Raw genomic sequence first — 18,493 nt, forward strand, 5'->3', positions numbered from 1 at the left:
AATATTAATGTTAAAAAATGTATATTTTTTTCTCTACACCTCCAAAGTTCAGTCTCATAAGTTGATGGCACATTCTACTAACAACCCAAGTAATCAGTGGTCTGGGCCTATGCTCTCTCTGGGCCTATTCCATTGTTCTGAAAACATCCTTTCAGTGTTACCTTAGAAGGAAGAACAGAAATACAGGTGGACCTTTGGATTTCAGAAGAGGCACTTCCTTTTTATCCATCTGCAAGTCCAGTTTATGAGATATGGGGCTCTTTGGTTATCTACCAGGTTGTTAGGAATCCCATTTTCTATCTTTAACTTTTTTTCCAACAGTTTTTTTTCTTTGCTAATATTTATTCATTTATTTTTTCAAAATCTTTGGCAGATTTATCCTGATCAAGGTTGCTGTGGGTCAAATGCCTACCTAAAATCATCAGGCTCAAGGCTGCCCTTGGTATCTTAAGGATTATTTTGAACGCTTGAGGTTCAAAAAGTTTATATCATATGTGTCATCAAGACCTACCTGGATACTAAAAGTTTCCTTTTTTTGACAGTTATCTACGGCTGCATGCTTTCTTTTGACAGTTTTCCAATGTCTCAGCCCAAACTCTTTAGCATTTATTGGTTTTTTTTGTGAGTTATAACTCATAATTCAAGTTATGTTCTTATACAGTAGTGCAGTTTGGTGCAGTCAAAAATTGATTGGAGTACTGGCCTCAGAGGCATATGAGCATGAGTTTAATTCATTAGAAATAGGGGAGGTGAGAACACACAAGGCAGAATGGAAGTTTACCAATTTATTCCTGATGAAACACTGTGCCCTTAGAGAGTACTGCAGAGCAATACTGATAAGACAAGAGGTGATTCAAGGGGACTATTCTACTAAAACGTCTGATTAAAGACCACTTGGAGAACGTGCGCTTATAATGAAGACTTCATTTGAGCAGATCCTGCAATTATGAAAGCAGGCCTTCAGCCGGCAATTTAAAGTTCATCTCTATGTACGGCAGCACTTCCGTGAACGGTTTACTTCTGAGCCAATTCTCCTTGCATGGCTGACAGTGAGGAGCAGTAAATAAGGGAGCGAGAGCAGGCTCATGCTGGGTTTCTATTTCAGAGCTGTTCTTGAGTTAGTTATGAGTGGATGGGACTATGTTGAAGCATTTTGTTGTGCAGACTTCAGCAAGAAAGTGGATGAGGCTTCAACAGCTCAGCTATGCATAGAGGACAATCTGACAGTTCCATCTGCCTCCATTTTTTCTTTTCTTAGAGACACACACACACACACACACACATACAGCGCACAGCAACACAGCAGTTTACTGCTGCCCTGTTTTGTCTGTTGGATATCATTCATATCAAATTGTTCTCTTGGCATGGTGTCACTTTCCCAGAGATATTCCTCCATCCCATGACAAAGCGACATGTTTGATCAAAGATCAGTGTATAACAAGACAAACGGAGACAAGCTGAGATCATTTCAAAGTCTATATTCTTCATTTGGTGGCCTTGAGATGCATGATGAAGTCAAACTCATCAAAGCTGGCACTCAGGAGCTGGCCATGCTGTAAGCTCAATCAGAAAAACAGTGTGAAGAGAAGGGAAGAGAGGGAGAAAAGAAGAGAGAAAGAGGAGAGGAGAAGGGTGAGATGTCCTTCATGTGTGAAGGAGAGAGAGAGAGAGAGAGAGAGAGAGAGAGAGAGAGAGAGATGGTGGGAGATGGTGTTAGAGAAAGTGTGGCCACATGGCCCTCATGCTGGGCCCCCGCTCAGCCTTCATAACGCAGCACACTTGCTCTGACAGGAGGGCCCACACAAGGTTAACAAGATGCAAAATTATGAGTGCAGAAGCTGAGATCTCTTTCTCTGTCTCTTTCGTACTCTCTTTCTTAACTGAATAGGGCAGAACACTTGTGTCTTTTGTTGTGAGAGTCATCCTGATTTCCCCCAGAGTTGTCAGTTCTGACAGCACTGCAGGCTTTCTCTGGCATATCACTTGGTTTTGGCATCAACCAGCAAAAAAATAAAAATAAAAAAATGTTGGCAAGACAGCTATTAAATGGGAGCTGTGAAGGAAATTTAAAAGGCATCCTGTGCTGTTGTAAGGTGAGGTGAGAGTCAAGTGCCTTTTTGCTCCATGACCTTGTCCCTTGTCTTTCAATCAACCTGGAGTGGATACTTGTCCCTAGGAAGGAGGTCGAGGATAATTGATAGAATCTAATGCACTGCAGGTTAAATCTGCAGCAAGAACATCCCAGGAACCTACAAACTACCATTTAATGTCATACTTACAGCCAACAATGGATACAAGGTTTACTTTCATTGTGAACATTGTGAACAATTAATGTTCTTTAATGGTTATTGGTTTGGATGTGCACTTCCAAGAAAAAAAAAATTAACATAATTATTTGATAAATGAGGTTGTGAAGCTGTAAAGGGTCCAAACCTTGTGAATTTAGGACTGTGTAATTTACTACCACATATCAGCCTCAAAATATTCACATATATCTATATCAATATTCTGTATATGCATCACACTAACATGTATTTTGCATGCAAACTGCACCATATTGCCTAACGTATTCACTCACCCATCCAAATCATTGAACTCAGGTGTTCCAATTACTTCCATGGCCACAGGCGTATAAAACAAAGCACCTAGGCAGGCAGACTGCTTCTGCAAACATTTGTGAAAGAGTGATTCACTCTCAGGAGCTCAGTGAGTTCCAGCATGGTACAGTGATAGGATGCCACCTGTGCAACAAGTCCAGTTGTGAATTTCCTCCCTACTAAATATTCCACAGTCAACTGTCAGTGATATTTCTTTCAGGAGTTGGGCTCAGCACCTTAGCTCCAGTGAAAAGAACTCTTAAGGCTTCAGCATACCAAGAGATTTTAGATAATTTTTTTTAACTTTTTGGGAACAGGGCCTTTGGGGACAGTCCCGTCCTGTTAAAACACAACTATGCACCAGTGCACAAAGCAAGGTCCATAAAGACATTTATAAGCTAATTTGGTGTGGAAGAACTTGACTGGCCTGCGCAGAGTCCTGATCTCAATCCGATAGTGCACCTTTGGAATGAATTAGAACGGAGACTGCGATCCAGGCCTCATCTAACATCAGTGTCTGTTCTCACAAATGTGCTTCTGGAAGAATGATTACCACAGTATTAGGTGATTAGTCCTTGTTTAACACAGCTTCATTCATTTATATATTCATTTATTTATCCATGCAAATAAACACATATAAATGGAGATAAATATTGCAGGGTTTCACAACGATGAGTACCATGTAAAAAAATGTTTGTTGCTGTTTGGCTTGCTGTGCATAGAAACATTCACTAAAAGGTTTTCTAGGGCTCCAAAAATTGTTCTAAAGAACACTTTGTTTTTAATAATGAGGGTTAAAGCGAGAAGTATGTTAGGAACATAAGGTTTTCATCGGTACCAAGAATTTCCAATATACCATTAAAAAGGACCTGATTATTCTATTCTCCTGTCCATCTGTCCATTAGTTCAATATCCGAAATGAAAATATGATTTCACTCCCATTTGATCAGTTTCAACCAGACATGGTCCTGAATAACTCAGGCCGGTATTGAAAGATGCTTCCTCCCCACAATCAGTGTTAGAACAGGACTGTGTAATTTGCATCTCATTGCCCTGAGCTGAAAATCAGAAAGGATGGAATGTCATGCTATTTGATTTCAAATGGGTTTTAGCCCACTAAATTGAAGAAAGGCAGTAACATCACAAAGTCTGGCCCATCAGGCCTCTGACAAGCATTAGCTCTGGAAAATTACTCTCCTTCCCTGGAGAGGGGAAACCATGTTCTCTTGAAAACAGAGCCAAATATGCTATTATCTGTCCACTTTTCCTGTCTATACCTATATAACTATTCAATTTGACACATCATTCCTCTTGGAAAGTAGCAAAATAGGCTGCAGACTGGATGCGAAGGACTGTGCAAGAACAGAGGACAGAACGGAAGCTGGCTTGTTGTGTATTTTGATTAATTTATGCAAAATCATGCATAATGTATAAGTGATTCAGGGAGAATGATAACGAGGTGGTTATAGACTGGAAGCGTTTGTGGCCCGTGAATGAGTGGGCTTTTCAAGCGGCCTAAACGGGTGCTATGTGGGTTGAACGTGTGGGGTGGCGGTCCACCTTTACCATCCACGCACCACACCATGGTCTCACTTTTCATTTGAGACACTAACTAAAAACTAAAAGAAAAATATTTGGAGCACAGTTAAATCAGAAATGGAATAGAACAGAAGTAAATTATCATCTTATATAACATTATCAATTCCCACTTACAGCACATCGGAGGACACATGCCCATCCCTGCTGTAGCTCATGATTTCTTGCCTTAGGTTCAACAGTCTCCTAGCAACCACAATAAGGGAGAAAAAAGTTGAGGAAAAAACAAGATCTATTATGGCCTAGTTTTTTTTTTTTTTCCTTTTGCATTTGCTCAAGGAGTGAATTGTAGAGTCTTACACTAATGACTCTCGTTGCCTTCCTTTTATCTCATCTGATTTCTGGGTGCATAATACACCCAGCAATTTGCATAAGAAACATATATTTCCCTTACATACACATGCACTTTACACAGTTGAAGGCACAGGCCAATCTCTAAGACGCACTGACCATAGAGGAGCACTTTGAAGTTCTTGCATTCTTTGTTTGCCCTGGTTCTTAGTATGATTTGGGTGATGGATCATTCTCAGCACTGCAGTGACACTGATGTGGTGAAAGTGTGTGCTGCCTTGGTACTAGTGGTGCTGCCGGAGATTTGGAACACTGTGTCCACTCCCTATCTGTGCTATAAGATGCACCTACCTTGTTGGTCCACCTTGTAGATGTAATATCAGAATGTATTGGCACAGTTATAGTTCTTTTCGTCTTCAGCGACCTCATATTTCAGCATTACAGAAACAAACAGGCAGGCATCAAGGACACTGTATTAAAATATCTATGCTTGTTATTCCCTGTTACAGTATCGTTAGCTGTGTTAACTTGTAGGTTTTACTACCTGTAAAATACAACATATTTACAAAGGAGTGAATCTTTTCAAAAATGCCTGGCTGTACAGTGTATTAAGACACTATTAATATAGAGTATTTAACTAAGATTCGTATTCAAGATACATATTTTTATGCATATTAATGTTTTGTGTGGAACTTTATAACATTCTTTTCTTTTTTAAATCAATGTGGAAAATGTTTAATGATTATGGGAGTGAAACAGAAAATACAGCAACTACTGAATATTCACAGGAAATGGCGCCACCATGTGGCCAGTACAAAAAAACAAACCACTTATTTACATTCACTGCACAAGCAACATGAAATTCCCTTTAAGTCAAAGCAAATGAGCATGCTCTTTGCTGAATATAAAGCAAGTATACCAAACAAATTAAATTTACATTCCAAAGGACTCGGGGACAAACACAAACAGCGTTCCCAGTATAACACTGTAGAGTACTGCTACACATACTGTGGAATAGATCTGATTTAAAGTAAGCCCAAATACTGCTCATATTGATAGTTTGCTAAGACAGCACTTTATAATGTCTAAATAAAGTATCTACAAAAAATAAAAAAATAAGTCAGCGTATTCTTAAAGAGCCTAAAGTCCAAGACGTTACCATATGCAGTGTTTAACAGATGTCTGGACCGCCTTGTTTAAATGGCAGGGTTTGTTTGGTTTCTACTTGAAGATTACTGCTTAAAATTACTGCTGAAATAAATGGGAAACAACATAAAATATAACCTGGTCAATTTTAATATTTGATCATGTCTAATATATTAACCTCAGAAAAAAAATTACTATGCACAAAGAAATGGCAAGTTTGTTCCCTTAACGGATGTATGAGCTTATACTCATTTTCATAAGAAAATCAAAGTCAATCCAATACAGGCAGCATGGTGGTGCAGCAGGTAGTGTCACTGACACACAGCTCGAGGCTCCTGGGTTCATGGGTTTCAGCCCCACCTCAGGTGACTGTCTGTGAGGATGGGTGCTCTGGGTTCCTCCACTGTCCAAAAACCACATGCTGATAGGTGGATTGGCTATGCCAAAGTGTCCATAGGAGTGAATTTGTGAGTGAATGTGTAAGTGTGCGATGCCCTGTGATAGACTGGTGCCCTATCCAGAGTGTGTTCCTGCCTTGCAATCAATGATTCTGGGTAGGCCCAAGATCCACTGCAACCATGAACAGGATAAGTGTTTACAGACAATACACCAAGCAAACATTTTTATACGACTGTCCACCTTAGCCCAATGACTCCCGGTCACTGCCACTCTCCTGGTAATAAAACCGGCAATGTTCTGGTGCCTCCATACTGTCATTCATACAGTGTGCTGTGTGAGTCAGGTAATCCAGTCCAGTGTCCTGTCCCCTCCAGTCTTCTTCTTCAAGCCTGTCTGCGTTGGCCTGACTCAGGGCTAGGCTCAGGATCTCCTTCTTCTCCTTGTAGAATCGGAGTTCTCGTCCTGCCTGCCGAGCCTCGGCCAGCTCCTTGAGGGCCAGCTGCAACTCATGGGACAGTAGCCCAGGCCTCAGTCTCTCTCTCTGCAGCCAGTCTAGAGCCATGTGACTGCGCATACACTCATCCAGACACTGCTGAGAGTAGTAGCTGATCACCTCCTGTCCCACAGACATGATTTCAGAATTGCATCTTGCCAGAGGTTGGCCAAATTTGCCCACTTCCTATCAGCCAAGTCGTGTGTGGCATCTTAAGTGCACTCTAATGGAAGCTAATGGAGATGACCAGTAATAGAGGCTTCAATCAGATGAAAGGTTTTTACAGTTGTTCTGCCAAAATAAGGCTTTACATTTGGTTCCTCATTTAATCAGGTAAAATTTGGTTGAGTAAATAAACTGTAGGAATTTTGTTGAGAAAATGCTAAATTAAATAAATAATACATTAATATTAATGTGTATTTTAATTGCTGTGAGTTTGTCCCAGTTTTAAATAATTACGTTTGGATTTTTTCTATTTTGGAACTAAGCCTTTGTTTTAGCCCTCATTATTTCTGTTTCTGTATTTTTGGTACAAATAAATTTATTTATTTCTTTTTTGATAATGATTAAAGAAATGATAGCTCATATATACTGTTCTGCATGCCTAAATCATTATACATGAGTCTCCAATATTGTTAACAGCTGAGGAGTCTCAAATAGACTAATTTGTATGGTTTCACTGTATGACCATTGTAATCAATTCAGCCTTATTGTTATCAACACATTGTCTAGTCATGTATCTTCCATTCTAGGTTGCACTGTGTATTTTGGTTAAATTAGTGTTATACTTGCAGTTACATCCTAACTCCAGCACTATAATCCATATCTTAAAGAAGTTTTTAAAAGGACTGGACTGTGTTCTCATTGCTAAAGCTTTGATTTCTAAGATAATTGTTTATTAAATGTACTGGACTTTGTTCTTCCAAGAATTATGACCCTTCTGATGGCACTGTTTGCTTGTATGACTGTTCTGTTTGTACGCTTAATAAAAACTTTTTTTTTCTCACATTTGTTCCAAAAGTGTATCTTATTGCCTGTACTGCTAAAGGCAGCAGAGCACTCACATTTACATTTATGTTTTTGTGAGTAGTCACAGATCTCTCAACATTACATAAAATAGAACACTTTGTGAACCAAAGTGTGTGCTTTAAGCTTTTAAAGGAAACATGTTTGAATAGTTTTGCCTGCAGTTTACAACAATACAATGCTGTGTAGTGGAACAAAACCTTTAATTACCTTCAGTTGTAGGAAGAGTAGAAATTAGTGGAACTGGCTTTAAAGATTATGATTGTAAGGAACTGCAGTTGTCTCTGGATTGTTTATTTTCAGATGCTCTGCATCTTTTAAGGTGGAATGGTATGTTTGAGGAGAAAAATGACTGGTATTTGTATGTGGCTGAAATTTAACTGTAACCCTGTATTTAATGTTTAAATTACCACATAAACAATCTTACCGAGCCACTTCATTTTTTTTCTTTCACTAGTTTTTTTATTCTGTCCTGATGTGAATTTTTAATTGTTTACAATTATCTAATTAATGAAAGTGACACCTTAAAATGTGTAATTTTTAAAAAATGTAGGTAGGAATCAATAAAGTATTTTCTTAAAAATGAAAAAACAAAGTTTTAGAAAAATTGCCTTTTGAAAATGTGGTATGGACTCAATACATATAACTAAAGAGCAGCACATTTTAGTGTGTGTATTAGTGTCTGTTTAGAGATGTTCCAAATCACTGTTTGTTCAGAATGATAAATTCATATTTAGTTATGTGTACAAAAACTGCCTCTTCTTTTCAGCTACATTAGCCTCTTAATTCCAGGAATAAGCCAAAAAAGAAAGCTTTACACAAAATATGTGTTAACACTTGGAATTTACACCAAACTTGATTTGTCCAAAATGGTAAAAAATGAGGCCTACCTGACGACTATATCTCCTCTCTCTAAAAGCTTTCAGTGTCCCATTCCAGTGCAACAGCTGAAATACTGTCATTATTTCCTTAAGAATACAAAAAAAAAAAAAAAAAAAAGAAACAGAATTTGTTTTTTTTTCAGCCATTATGTCTCACTGGTGGCTGTGCCATTTGAGCTAATGGCTGTAATAAGACGCAGATGTACAAACTTGGAAACCTCAAAAGAAGTCTTCATATTTATGTGGTTCTCTAAAGCAGGATATATATATATATATATATATATATATATATATATATATATATATATATATATATATATATATATATATATATATATTCAAAACCCAGCCTCATGTTGTTATTATCCTAAAATCGATTTTATAATAAAGACCGATGAAGGCACTGTGGGAAGCTTCGAATACACAGAGCTCCATTTTGTTAAACAAATGGGTAGTGCATGTAAAATCATGACATGCATCATTTTGGGTAGGAATTAAATGTTTGTTTTGGACAGCATCTCTGTGCTGGCATTTAAAGACTGCTTTAAATATGGAAAATATTGCCCTCCACCCCAAAATTAGCTTTAGATGAAACACTAAGTAGTGTTTTTTTTTAACCACTTTATGAAGCTTCTTTCAATTTTTCCCCCAAAATATAATTTCATTTTAAGCTGCGTTTAAATGATGTCTTTTAAAAAACACCATGCATTCTATGAGAGACCAACACTGTGTCTGAAATGAAATTTACCTGTCAAGAAAACAAACAAACAAAAAAACGGAGCCCAGGTCTTGACATGTCAAATACTGTATTTATGGGATTATTTTGCTCACAAAAGGTAGAATATGCAACCAACTTCTAGGACATCTACAATGGTGGGAAAAGCAATTCTTTTTGTTGGTTGTTTATGTTCAGGATCTCTATGTCTTTTAAGGTGGAACGGTATGTTTGAGAAGAAAAACAACTGTTGTTTGAACATGGTTGGAGTTTAACAATTCTGTTAGTTTTTATTCACTGTTTGAATTACCACAGAAATTCATATGTAACTCAAGAGTTTTGTAGCACTTTCGGTAATACAGATATCAGTCTTCCAAATTTGGAGACATTTTCACCTTAAGTGATTGTTAAAGATTCCCAAACAGAAACAATAAGTCAATATTACCCACCTAAAGAGGAGGAAATAGAGTAATATCCTCATCTCGGTTTGTGCTTTTGTTCTCTTCATTGTCTAAAAAAATGACAGATACATTTTCTCTCCCATGAGCAGAGAGAGAGGAAGCCTAGCATACCGGACCAAGACCGTTTGTTTTTTTTATTCATTTACAGACACCAGGGCTTCGTAAATACATTAGACTGGTTTCCAGCACACAAACACACTAGAGAGTTAGCAAATGGTGAGGAAACATCCTCTGAATTTAAAAAAAAAAGTGTTTGGTTACAATCGTGAATGTCATCGTTGACTGGGAGAGTGTTGATATTACCCTGCAGATTTACTTGAAAAAATGACTAGGCAAAGAGGGCAGTCATGTTCCCTTGGATGCCTGAGGCAACACTGGAGATCAAACATGAACTCATGATAAAAAGGACAAATCTTTAAAAGTTGTGCCACTCAGGAAATGTTGGAACTCTTGATTGTAAAGTGATACACTGGGTACGTAATATCAGTTTTGTAGTTCTAGATTAGAGTGTCTGCTAAATTAATACAATTAAATGTTAAAGTACAAGTGTAGTGATTTTTCTTCACACCTGAAACTCCAGCATGGTTTTGCCAGTGTTGGACTGCAGCATGAGGCAATAAGCTCCAATACTTGTACCAGGGTCAGAGGCATCTTCTATGTTACCCTGAAACCCAGAGTGAATCAGAAAATTACTTACAGCGGCAATCACTCAGCCTTTAACAGACACGGATATGGGGGAGGGCAGGACCTGCTGCTGCCCTTTGGCTTTGTCATCAGAGTATGTTGTAATTGTTGCTGGGGAACAAAAGCTGAGAAATGGCAGGACCACACACACACACACACACACATCTATTATCTGTCTCATAGTGACCCCCATGACCCTTGTGTTTTTCTTCATATACTATATGGCTAAAGAATTCGGAAATCTGAAAAATGTATTAAAAATTCACACTCACACCAGTGGTTAAGACGGCTTCTTGTATGCTGCGGGCGATAAACTCTGGGGTGATACAGCGACAGGGCAACTCATTAAATGTTGAATTCATCAGTGCAACACGAGCTGCGTCCCGTCTGGCTTCTGCCTTGGTGTAACAGTACTGAAAATTAGACAGAAACAAAGCCTAGTAGTATTTAAGTAGGTTATATGTTGAGATAAATGCATAAATTGCCACCATGTGTTTCTGAAAGTCAGCAGGTCTTAAAATGGGTTTCTAGAGCATGTAACATTATTCAGGACCAAGTATCCAAAGAAAAAATGCACATGATAAATGCACATGCTATTTGTAGATCACCCAGAGAGTTTGAGAGCGAGTGAAAATTACTCGGATCATTTCAGTTTTGAAATATGATAATTTGAAGCAATATGAGCTGGGTCTACATCATATGTGAGCTTCTCCAAGTAACATAAACACACTTGATTGAGCTAAAAGTTCCATAATGCCTCGAAAAGCATGTGTTAAGCACATAGGCACATGTCAGCCCCATCACAGGATTATGAATCCGATTATGACTGTGCACTCTGGAGCGATCAGAGGCAGCTGGGAGGCTGGCTGAGCTATTGGGCAGTAGTTCTCACCAGTGATGCAGGAAAAACCCAAGCACAATGAACAACATACTGCAAAAAAAATTTGGCAAGTGAAACACTCCAAAACTAGTAAGTATATCTACATTTTTCATCATACATCTGTTCTGAAAAAAGTGTACATTTTATCTACCCATTTATAGATGTTTTTGCTTCCTTTAATTTGTTGAAAGTGCCTTCAAGTCCAGTCAAGTGAATTTTATTGTAATTTCAACCATATATGTTGTAGTACAGTTCACAGTGAAAACAAAATAACGTTCTTCCAAGGTCCAAGGTGATACAAAAAAACCCAACCTATTCCGTTAGTAGACTATTTGACTTGTTCCAATAGATTGTTTGAAAAAAATTAGCTTGATACATTTAATGAAAATTTGATGATTCATTCATTCATTGCCAGTAACCACTTATCCAGATTAGGGTCGCAGTGGGTCCACAGCCTAACTGGAATCACTGGGCACAAGGTGGGAACCCAACCAGTAGGGGGAGCCAGTCCTTTACAGGGCAACATACACTCACACATTCACTCACACACTCATGTGAGCTTTTAGAGATCATGTGACCTAGCTCACAGGTATTTATTGTAATGTTAACACTTATAGCCCTGTGTTTGTACCCCTTGGTGTAAGTAATTTTTAGTTTCCTGTGTATGTGTAATGGCAGTCTTTGTGTATCCATTGTCTCTCCTTGTTTGGTATTAGCTATTCTTTCTCATTTATGTCTAATAATATTAATTTTGCACATGCATTTCAGCCTCCTCACCTCTACAGCCTTACACCCTAAAAAAATCATACCAGACAAAAAGTCCACAGACTGAAGCTGAATTTGAAATATGTAAGAGAGAGAGAGAGAGAGAGAGAGAGAGAGAGAGAGAGAGAGAGAGAGAGAGAGAGAGAGAGAGAGAGAGAGAGAGAACCTGAGGGGTGTAATAGGGAGGACTTGGGGAATTATCAAAGCCTGATGTGGTGGTGTGTCTTTAGATCCAAAAGGAGTAGGCTAAGAAAAGTTTCTTGGTCGAGTCAGACCAGCGCTGCGAGGGTGAAAAGGGCGCCCTCGCAGGCCAGGCATGGTATAAGCCTCCAGTGTCCACTGCCTGATCAAAGGCATAGAGAGGTTTTCAAATAGTAGTGGCTAACTCCCCAGTGAACGGCAGTCCTTGCAAACAGCAGCAGCTGGCCCTGAATGCCTTTCCAAAAGCAGCCATCTTAAATCAAAACCATGGTTACCCATCCACATTCAGGGCTATCCAAGCATGCACTGTGCATAACATCTTGTGTGAATAAATTTCATATCCTGCATTTTCTGATCTCTGTCCTGAAATCCACTTATAAAATTTAGATCCCTAAAGCATTCATTATTCACAGTCATTGCTACATAACAAATTGCCTCTGTTCTCATTTGCTGCCTGGTCTGTTTTGAGCCTCAGTCAGAAAGCAATCCAAGCTGAAACACTTCTTATTTTAAATGTAAAAAGAATGAATAAATGAGCAAATGTAAATATATTGGTTCACTGAGTTTACATTCCATGACTGCAACTGTAGTAACTGAATTAATAATATTTTGGACAATCATTTTAATTTCTCTTTTTTTTCATGGTCCAATGAAAACAGCATTTAGATGTAATGCTTTCTCGTGATTTTTCTTTGCCAAAAACAAGACTGTACTTCAACCTCGAAAAACAAATGTTGTATTGACTGAAAATTTAGATCAGTAATTTTTACACATTAAGTGTGAAGCAAGAATACAACAAATATAAACAATTCTAAGTCTTTACTGATTCATATTAACAGCAGTTTTTATATCATTTGAATAGCTGAAGACCTACCTGATAAATGCAAATTAATCACATGACAGTGGTGTTTATCTGAATGAGTGCAAATCTGTGGCTTCTTGTAAAGTAAAATGAATGAATCATAAAAGTTAAAAAGTCTGTCCTGAATAATGCATCTGTTTCCCTTCATATGCAGATCACTCTTTCAGACTGACAAATGAATAAATAAACTGAGATGGTTGGAACTTTTTTCCAGGTTTTATGCAGGCTGTGTTGTCAAGAACATTCCACTTGGGCTGAAAGTGAACTCCTGATTTGCGGTAAGTTGGAATAATTGGGCTAATAAGAACCACCTGTCAGGCCTTCTGACTTTGACACAAGTGTCCCTTCTCCTGGGCCAGGGGGCAAAATGCTGATGGGATTGATTAAGTGGAGACGCTGGACCACATTGAGAAGTGGGGTCTATACCCCACACTGATCCATCAAGGCTAGAATTGTCTCCAAATGACAGATTGCAGGCAAGCACCCCTCGATTTGATGAATGCTGACATGGAAATATGGATAGGTTTAATGTTACTGCCAATGACCCATGCCAGCCCTGTTGTTGCACTTTGGGTGGTATAGTTCAGTTCACTTACCTTAAAGTTGCCAAAACAGCTCCCCCCTGGTAAGGTGACATAGCAGATAAATGGAGGTCCAGGCGAGGGGATAGATTCATACACCACCAGGTTTTCTGTCTCTACAATGGCTTCTTTCACCTGCTTCTGCTCCCAGAACTGATGCAGCATACCTACAACATTCACTAACAACACAGGCAAATAAGACTTTCTTTAACAATGCAACACTGAGGAGCTAGTTGAAGGATTACTTTAACATCTTTAATTTGCTGCTGCCTTGATCCTCTACACCACAATAAGTGATTTTACTTCCTTTGGTAATTTACTAATTTCCCTGAGGTCTACTAATGATAAATATGGTTTAAAACATTAAACATTTCCAGTGTGTCTTTAGCCTTTAGATTTGTTCCTTTATACCTTTGCAAAACATTTTCCTGGTAGATCATTTAGATCATCAAACAGCCTGCTTAATCAATGATCAATGTTCTTGTCAGCCTAGAAAGAGCCCCTGCTATTTCACAAAAATGTTGAACAACATGTTCTGTATGAACACAAAATATTTTACTAAATTTCATTAGCAGTAGTAGTAGCAGTTTAGTAGTGGTAATAGTAGTAGTAGTAGTAATAAACCATGAACATATTAATAATAGTAATGAACAGTAGTAGCAGTAGTAGAAGTATAGTAATAGTAACAGTAGTAGTAGTAGTAGTAGTAGTAGTAGTAGAAGAAGCTGTAATGCTAGTGGCAACAGTATTAGTATAGGTAGTAGTATTACTATGATAGTATTATTATTAGTAGAAGTAGTAGCTGTAGTAGTAGAAGTAATAGTAAATTAGGACCAGTAGTAATATTTAAAATGTGGTAATAGCAATAATAATAATAATAATAATAATAATAATAATAATAACAATTACCTGTAGTTATATTAGTAGCAGTAGTTATATTGGAAGGTCTAATAGTAGTGGCAACAACATTAGTAGTAGTTGCTTTACTAGTGGTAATGGTAATAGTAGCAGTATTAGAAGTTGTAATAGTAGTAGTGTTTATCATAAACCAGGGAATCACATTTACCAACAAATTTCCAAAATAATTAAAACATTTTAAGTGAAAAAGAGATTTCACTGCACATGACAACATTACTGAAGATTAGAGGCCTCTACAAAAGCCCTTGATAATACACCTAGGGGCTCACAGTAAGGTGGCAAAGTAGAACATGTCTTCACTGAAGGCTTAGCAGAATTCTCATTTACTTCTCAGAGACAACTGAACATGCAGGTTATGACTGTATTTAATCTTAGAAACCAGCCCAAACATCTCCCACATTTGTTTATCATTAATTCACCTTTCATTATCTTGGTGGACACCTATATGGAGCCTGTCTACTAGTGTTTGACATTCACCTCACAGATAGTTAACACCAATAAAAACTGTTTATGTTTAACTGCTTATAATGGGGGGCGATCAGTGCCAGAGATGAATATGTGGCTACATCCAGGAATTTAGATTCTCATGTTTATTGAACTAGAGTTGCTGGCCAAATAATTCTCCTTCTAGAACATGAACCATTCATCAAAATACACTGAAGGAAGAAAAGACACAGAATTCCTTGTCCAAAATCTAAGGTTAATATTATACGAAGAAAACCGCAAACTTAGATAACTGTGAGAGGCCTGCATCTATCAGCTTTGTGCCAATGTTAAAATGGCCCACAAAGTGTAATTTAGGGGTTTAGGTCCAATTTAGATTTTTGTTATAAAGCCAGCTATCCTGCAGAGATATCATTAAGAAAGAAACAGTGTGTGCTTTTGTGATTCTCATGTATCCAGTTATGTTTTCACAGATTCTCCTAAGGTTTTGTATGCATTGAAAAACATTACTGTCATCATTTCACTATATTCACCTTGGATGTAAGAGATATTCTGCACAGATGTGGAGATGTGCCTAGAACAATGTAAGTATAAATATGAATTTTCCCGTATTCCAGCTAATTTTTACTTCTTAAATTAATTTCTAAAGCTCACTCCACTTGAGGTGTACCCCAGAGAGCAGATGTCATGCTAAAATAGATTCGTTTACCTTCAGCTCACTTGTGTCATTTATACCAACACCAGTTTGACTGCTGTCCAAAATTAACACTGGCCCACACTAATCAAATGTACAGGTGTTCTGCCTTAATCTGCCCTGAGTGTGTGGGGTAGAAAAGTGTCAGGAGGGGGAATGATAGCAAAATGCTAGGTATGGTTTCAATATGTTTCATACCCACAGTAAGTGTTTGTGCAGTCTGCTTTAATCAGTGCCGTCTGTCATAGAGGGTCAGCAAAAATATTGGGAGGGAGAACTCAATATATATTGTTTTAAGGGAACCATATATGTGGGAACACAGAATTGTTTTTACAACATGGAAATGTCCGACTTGTGGTTTATTTAAAAAAGCAACACTGGATACCACTCAGTCATTGTATAGTATAGTGTAACCCTGTGTAGTTTAATGCTATTATGTATTTTTAATGTCTTTAAAATGAATACTAAAATACAGTTCTTTCTGATCTAGACCTTTCCTGGTTCCCTCTTTTCTTTTTTCTATTCAGTCAAAAGTGCTTTACTGCTTAGAATTTAATTATTATTGTTTGTGAATTGATTTGATTTACTGCCAAATATAGTTCCTTGTTTAATAAACAGTCCATACTGAAACTCTACATTTATCTACAACATGAATGGGTAGTGCTAAAGTGGTATAAGCGGCACAGAAGCATAAATCACATTAGAAGGACAATAAATTAAAAATAGACCATTTTTATGCTTAAGATTCATATACATACAAACATGGATTCTGCAGAGAACAATATGATTTAATATTTTTACATATGTTTACATACAAATATGAGTTTTATAACTAATTTCAACTTGTTAACATGTTATAACAGAAATGTTTAATGGAAACCTGAATTAATATTATAGTATCAAAATGGGATACACCATTATTGACCTCCATATAATTGTGTTTAAATTAATTCTACCTAGTCATTATTATCCTACTTAGTCACAGGTGCAATCCTAAATCCACACACTGTCAGACAAAATATTTACTAAAGAACTCTACTCACAGTCTTTAAAAGCTCTGTCATCATCTGAGTCTTGAATGGAAATCATCTCTCACACTCTCTCTTCTCGTCCTGCAATGACTTTCTCTCAGCCTCCAAGCCCTCTCACATGCACTTGAGTGGAGACAGCGTACTTTGCAGACCACAGTTCTGGTTGGGAAAACTCTAGTTTGAGCTGCTCCCCTCAGAGTTCAGTGTGTAGCACTGTTAAGCCAGCCTCAGGGGTTCCCTTCTGTGGCTGGCCCACCTTTGTCAAGAGCTGAACTAATTAGTTGTGAGCCTGGCCATCGGATTTCACCCCCTTCTCCCTCCACACACACCCACACACACACACACACACACACATTCACCCTGTTGAACACATCCACTCCACTGAGTCGGGTAAGCCCAGGCTAAGGAATGCAACCCCCTTCTCTGTTCATTCATTTCATGTCTTAGTCCTACACATGAACATGCATTGACTGGCTCAAAAGACGACAGATCAAAGACATGTCTTATGCAACCATTCCAGTTTATTCTTAATGAAACTGTTTTTCATAAGGGATTGGAACTTTCGAAACACAAAATGAAGATTTTCCATGTTCCCTTAAGATGCCTTCGTAGATTGCGAAGTAAATGAAATTTATAAAACACTTTTTTATAAAATAAAGCTTCCAGTTGAACTATAGTATGTCGGATCCCTAAAGCACAAATAAACTGGAAATGACCTCTGGTGTTTAAATTAACATTATTCAAATACATAAATGTTTTGGTGTAAAAAGGAAACAATGTTATTATATGTGTGAAATGCTGTGATTCTGTGTTAAGTTGCTAGTAAGAAGTTGAAGGGTTGAAGCAGAGCTAAACAAAACCCCACTGCTGTGAAAATCTCACCACAGAGACAGCCTTAAAACTTAATAACAGGGTAAATGCTGCTTTATTTTATACAATAATTTCACAATATTTTCAACATATTTATCAATGTTATTTTTAGAATGATACCTTTGTTAATGTAATATGTACCATGTGCATGCAGCATGTATTTTTTAAATAATTTTTAAGTGACATGCAAATAAAATTTATGATTACTTTAAAAGCAAGAACTCTGATTGAGCAAATGCTCTGGATTTTATGCAATTAGTATAACACCCATATTTGCTTTTTTTTTGCAAAAATCCACCAACTTCACAGCAAATTCTGTGTTAAATCAACCCTATAAGTGTTGTATAAATGTAACACTCTTCAGCACACTCCGTGTTAATTTAAAACTAATATTGTTGATTTAACACTGATTAATTTGCTGTGCTGTTAATGAAATCTTCCTGGGATTAATCCCGATGTGCTATTTTGTTTTGCCAAAAACATTTTTGCTGCTCAGATCACTGTGCAATCAGACTGTATAAAATGAATTTGAATTTAGCTGCTGGGTCTGAATGGTTATTGTTCAGTAAATAGCTCTGTGCCATTGAGAGTATGCTTGTGAATAGAGCCCTCAATATGAAGAACTCAGAGTGCACCTTATTCTCACTCTTTTCATTTCTGCAAATCTACAGTCCTCAGTGAGTTGGTTAAGCTCTATTCACAGAAGTCCATTGCCTAAAGTGTATTTTTTAAATGTCTAATGCCCCTATCCCAACGTCCCTGTGTCTTTACTTCATGGGTTCTTTAGGAATAGGGAGTCCTTTCAAGGCAAAGCACCATTGTGAGAATGCCTTGGGAAAGTGAGAGGTGTTTAGCATAAAAGACAATCACTATATGGGGCAAAGTTTTCCAAGTAATACAGCCAGATTGAACGAGCATCACACTAGGACAAGACAAGAATTGTACAGTGCAGTTACAA

At 37.6% G+C, this 18,493-nt stretch overlaps 1 protein-coding gene across 1 annotated transcript; it reads right to left on the bottom strand.

The window, feature by feature from the left end:
- Positions 1-5,284: 5,284 nt before the first annotated feature.
- LOC136677334 (protein limb expression 1-like) lies at positions 5,285-16,896 on the bottom strand. Its single transcript, XM_066654852.1, has 6 exons — positions 16,678-16,896; positions 13,594-13,757; positions 10,562-10,702; positions 10,174-10,269; positions 8,439-8,516; positions 5,285-6,645 (listed from the first exon to the last, which is right to left on the bottom strand). Exons 1-6 carry the CDS (start codon positions 16,721-16,723, stop codon positions 6,271-6,273), a joined length of 900 nt encoding a protein of 299 aa, XP_066510949.1. The 5' UTR covers positions 16,724-16,896; the 3' UTR covers positions 5,285-6,270.
- Positions 16,897-18,493: the final 1,597 nt, after the last annotated feature.

The sequence above is a fragment of the Hoplias malabaricus genome, chromosome X2 (genome assembly GCF_029633855.1).
Source record: "Hoplias malabaricus isolate fHopMal1 chromosome X2, fHopMal1.hap1, whole genome shotgun sequence".
NCBI lineage: Eukaryota > Metazoa > Chordata > Actinopteri > Characiformes > Erythrinidae > Hoplias > Hoplias malabaricus.

Excerpts from the sequence above, each read along its gene's own strand:
- LOC136677334 (XM_066654852.1), bottom strand. The coding sequence starts at position 16,723 with ATGATTTCCATTCAAGACTCAGATGATGACAGAGCTTTTAAAGACT. Across the intron at positions 13,758-16,677 it reads TGACAGAGCTTTTAAAGACT|TGAATGTTGTAGGTATGCTG; the intron begins GTGAGTAGAGTT and ends CTGTGTTGTTAG. Across the intron at positions 6,646-8,438 it reads AGAGGAGATATAGTCGTCAG|GAGGTGATCAGCTACTACTC; the intron begins GTAGGCCTCATT and ends TCTGTGGGACAG.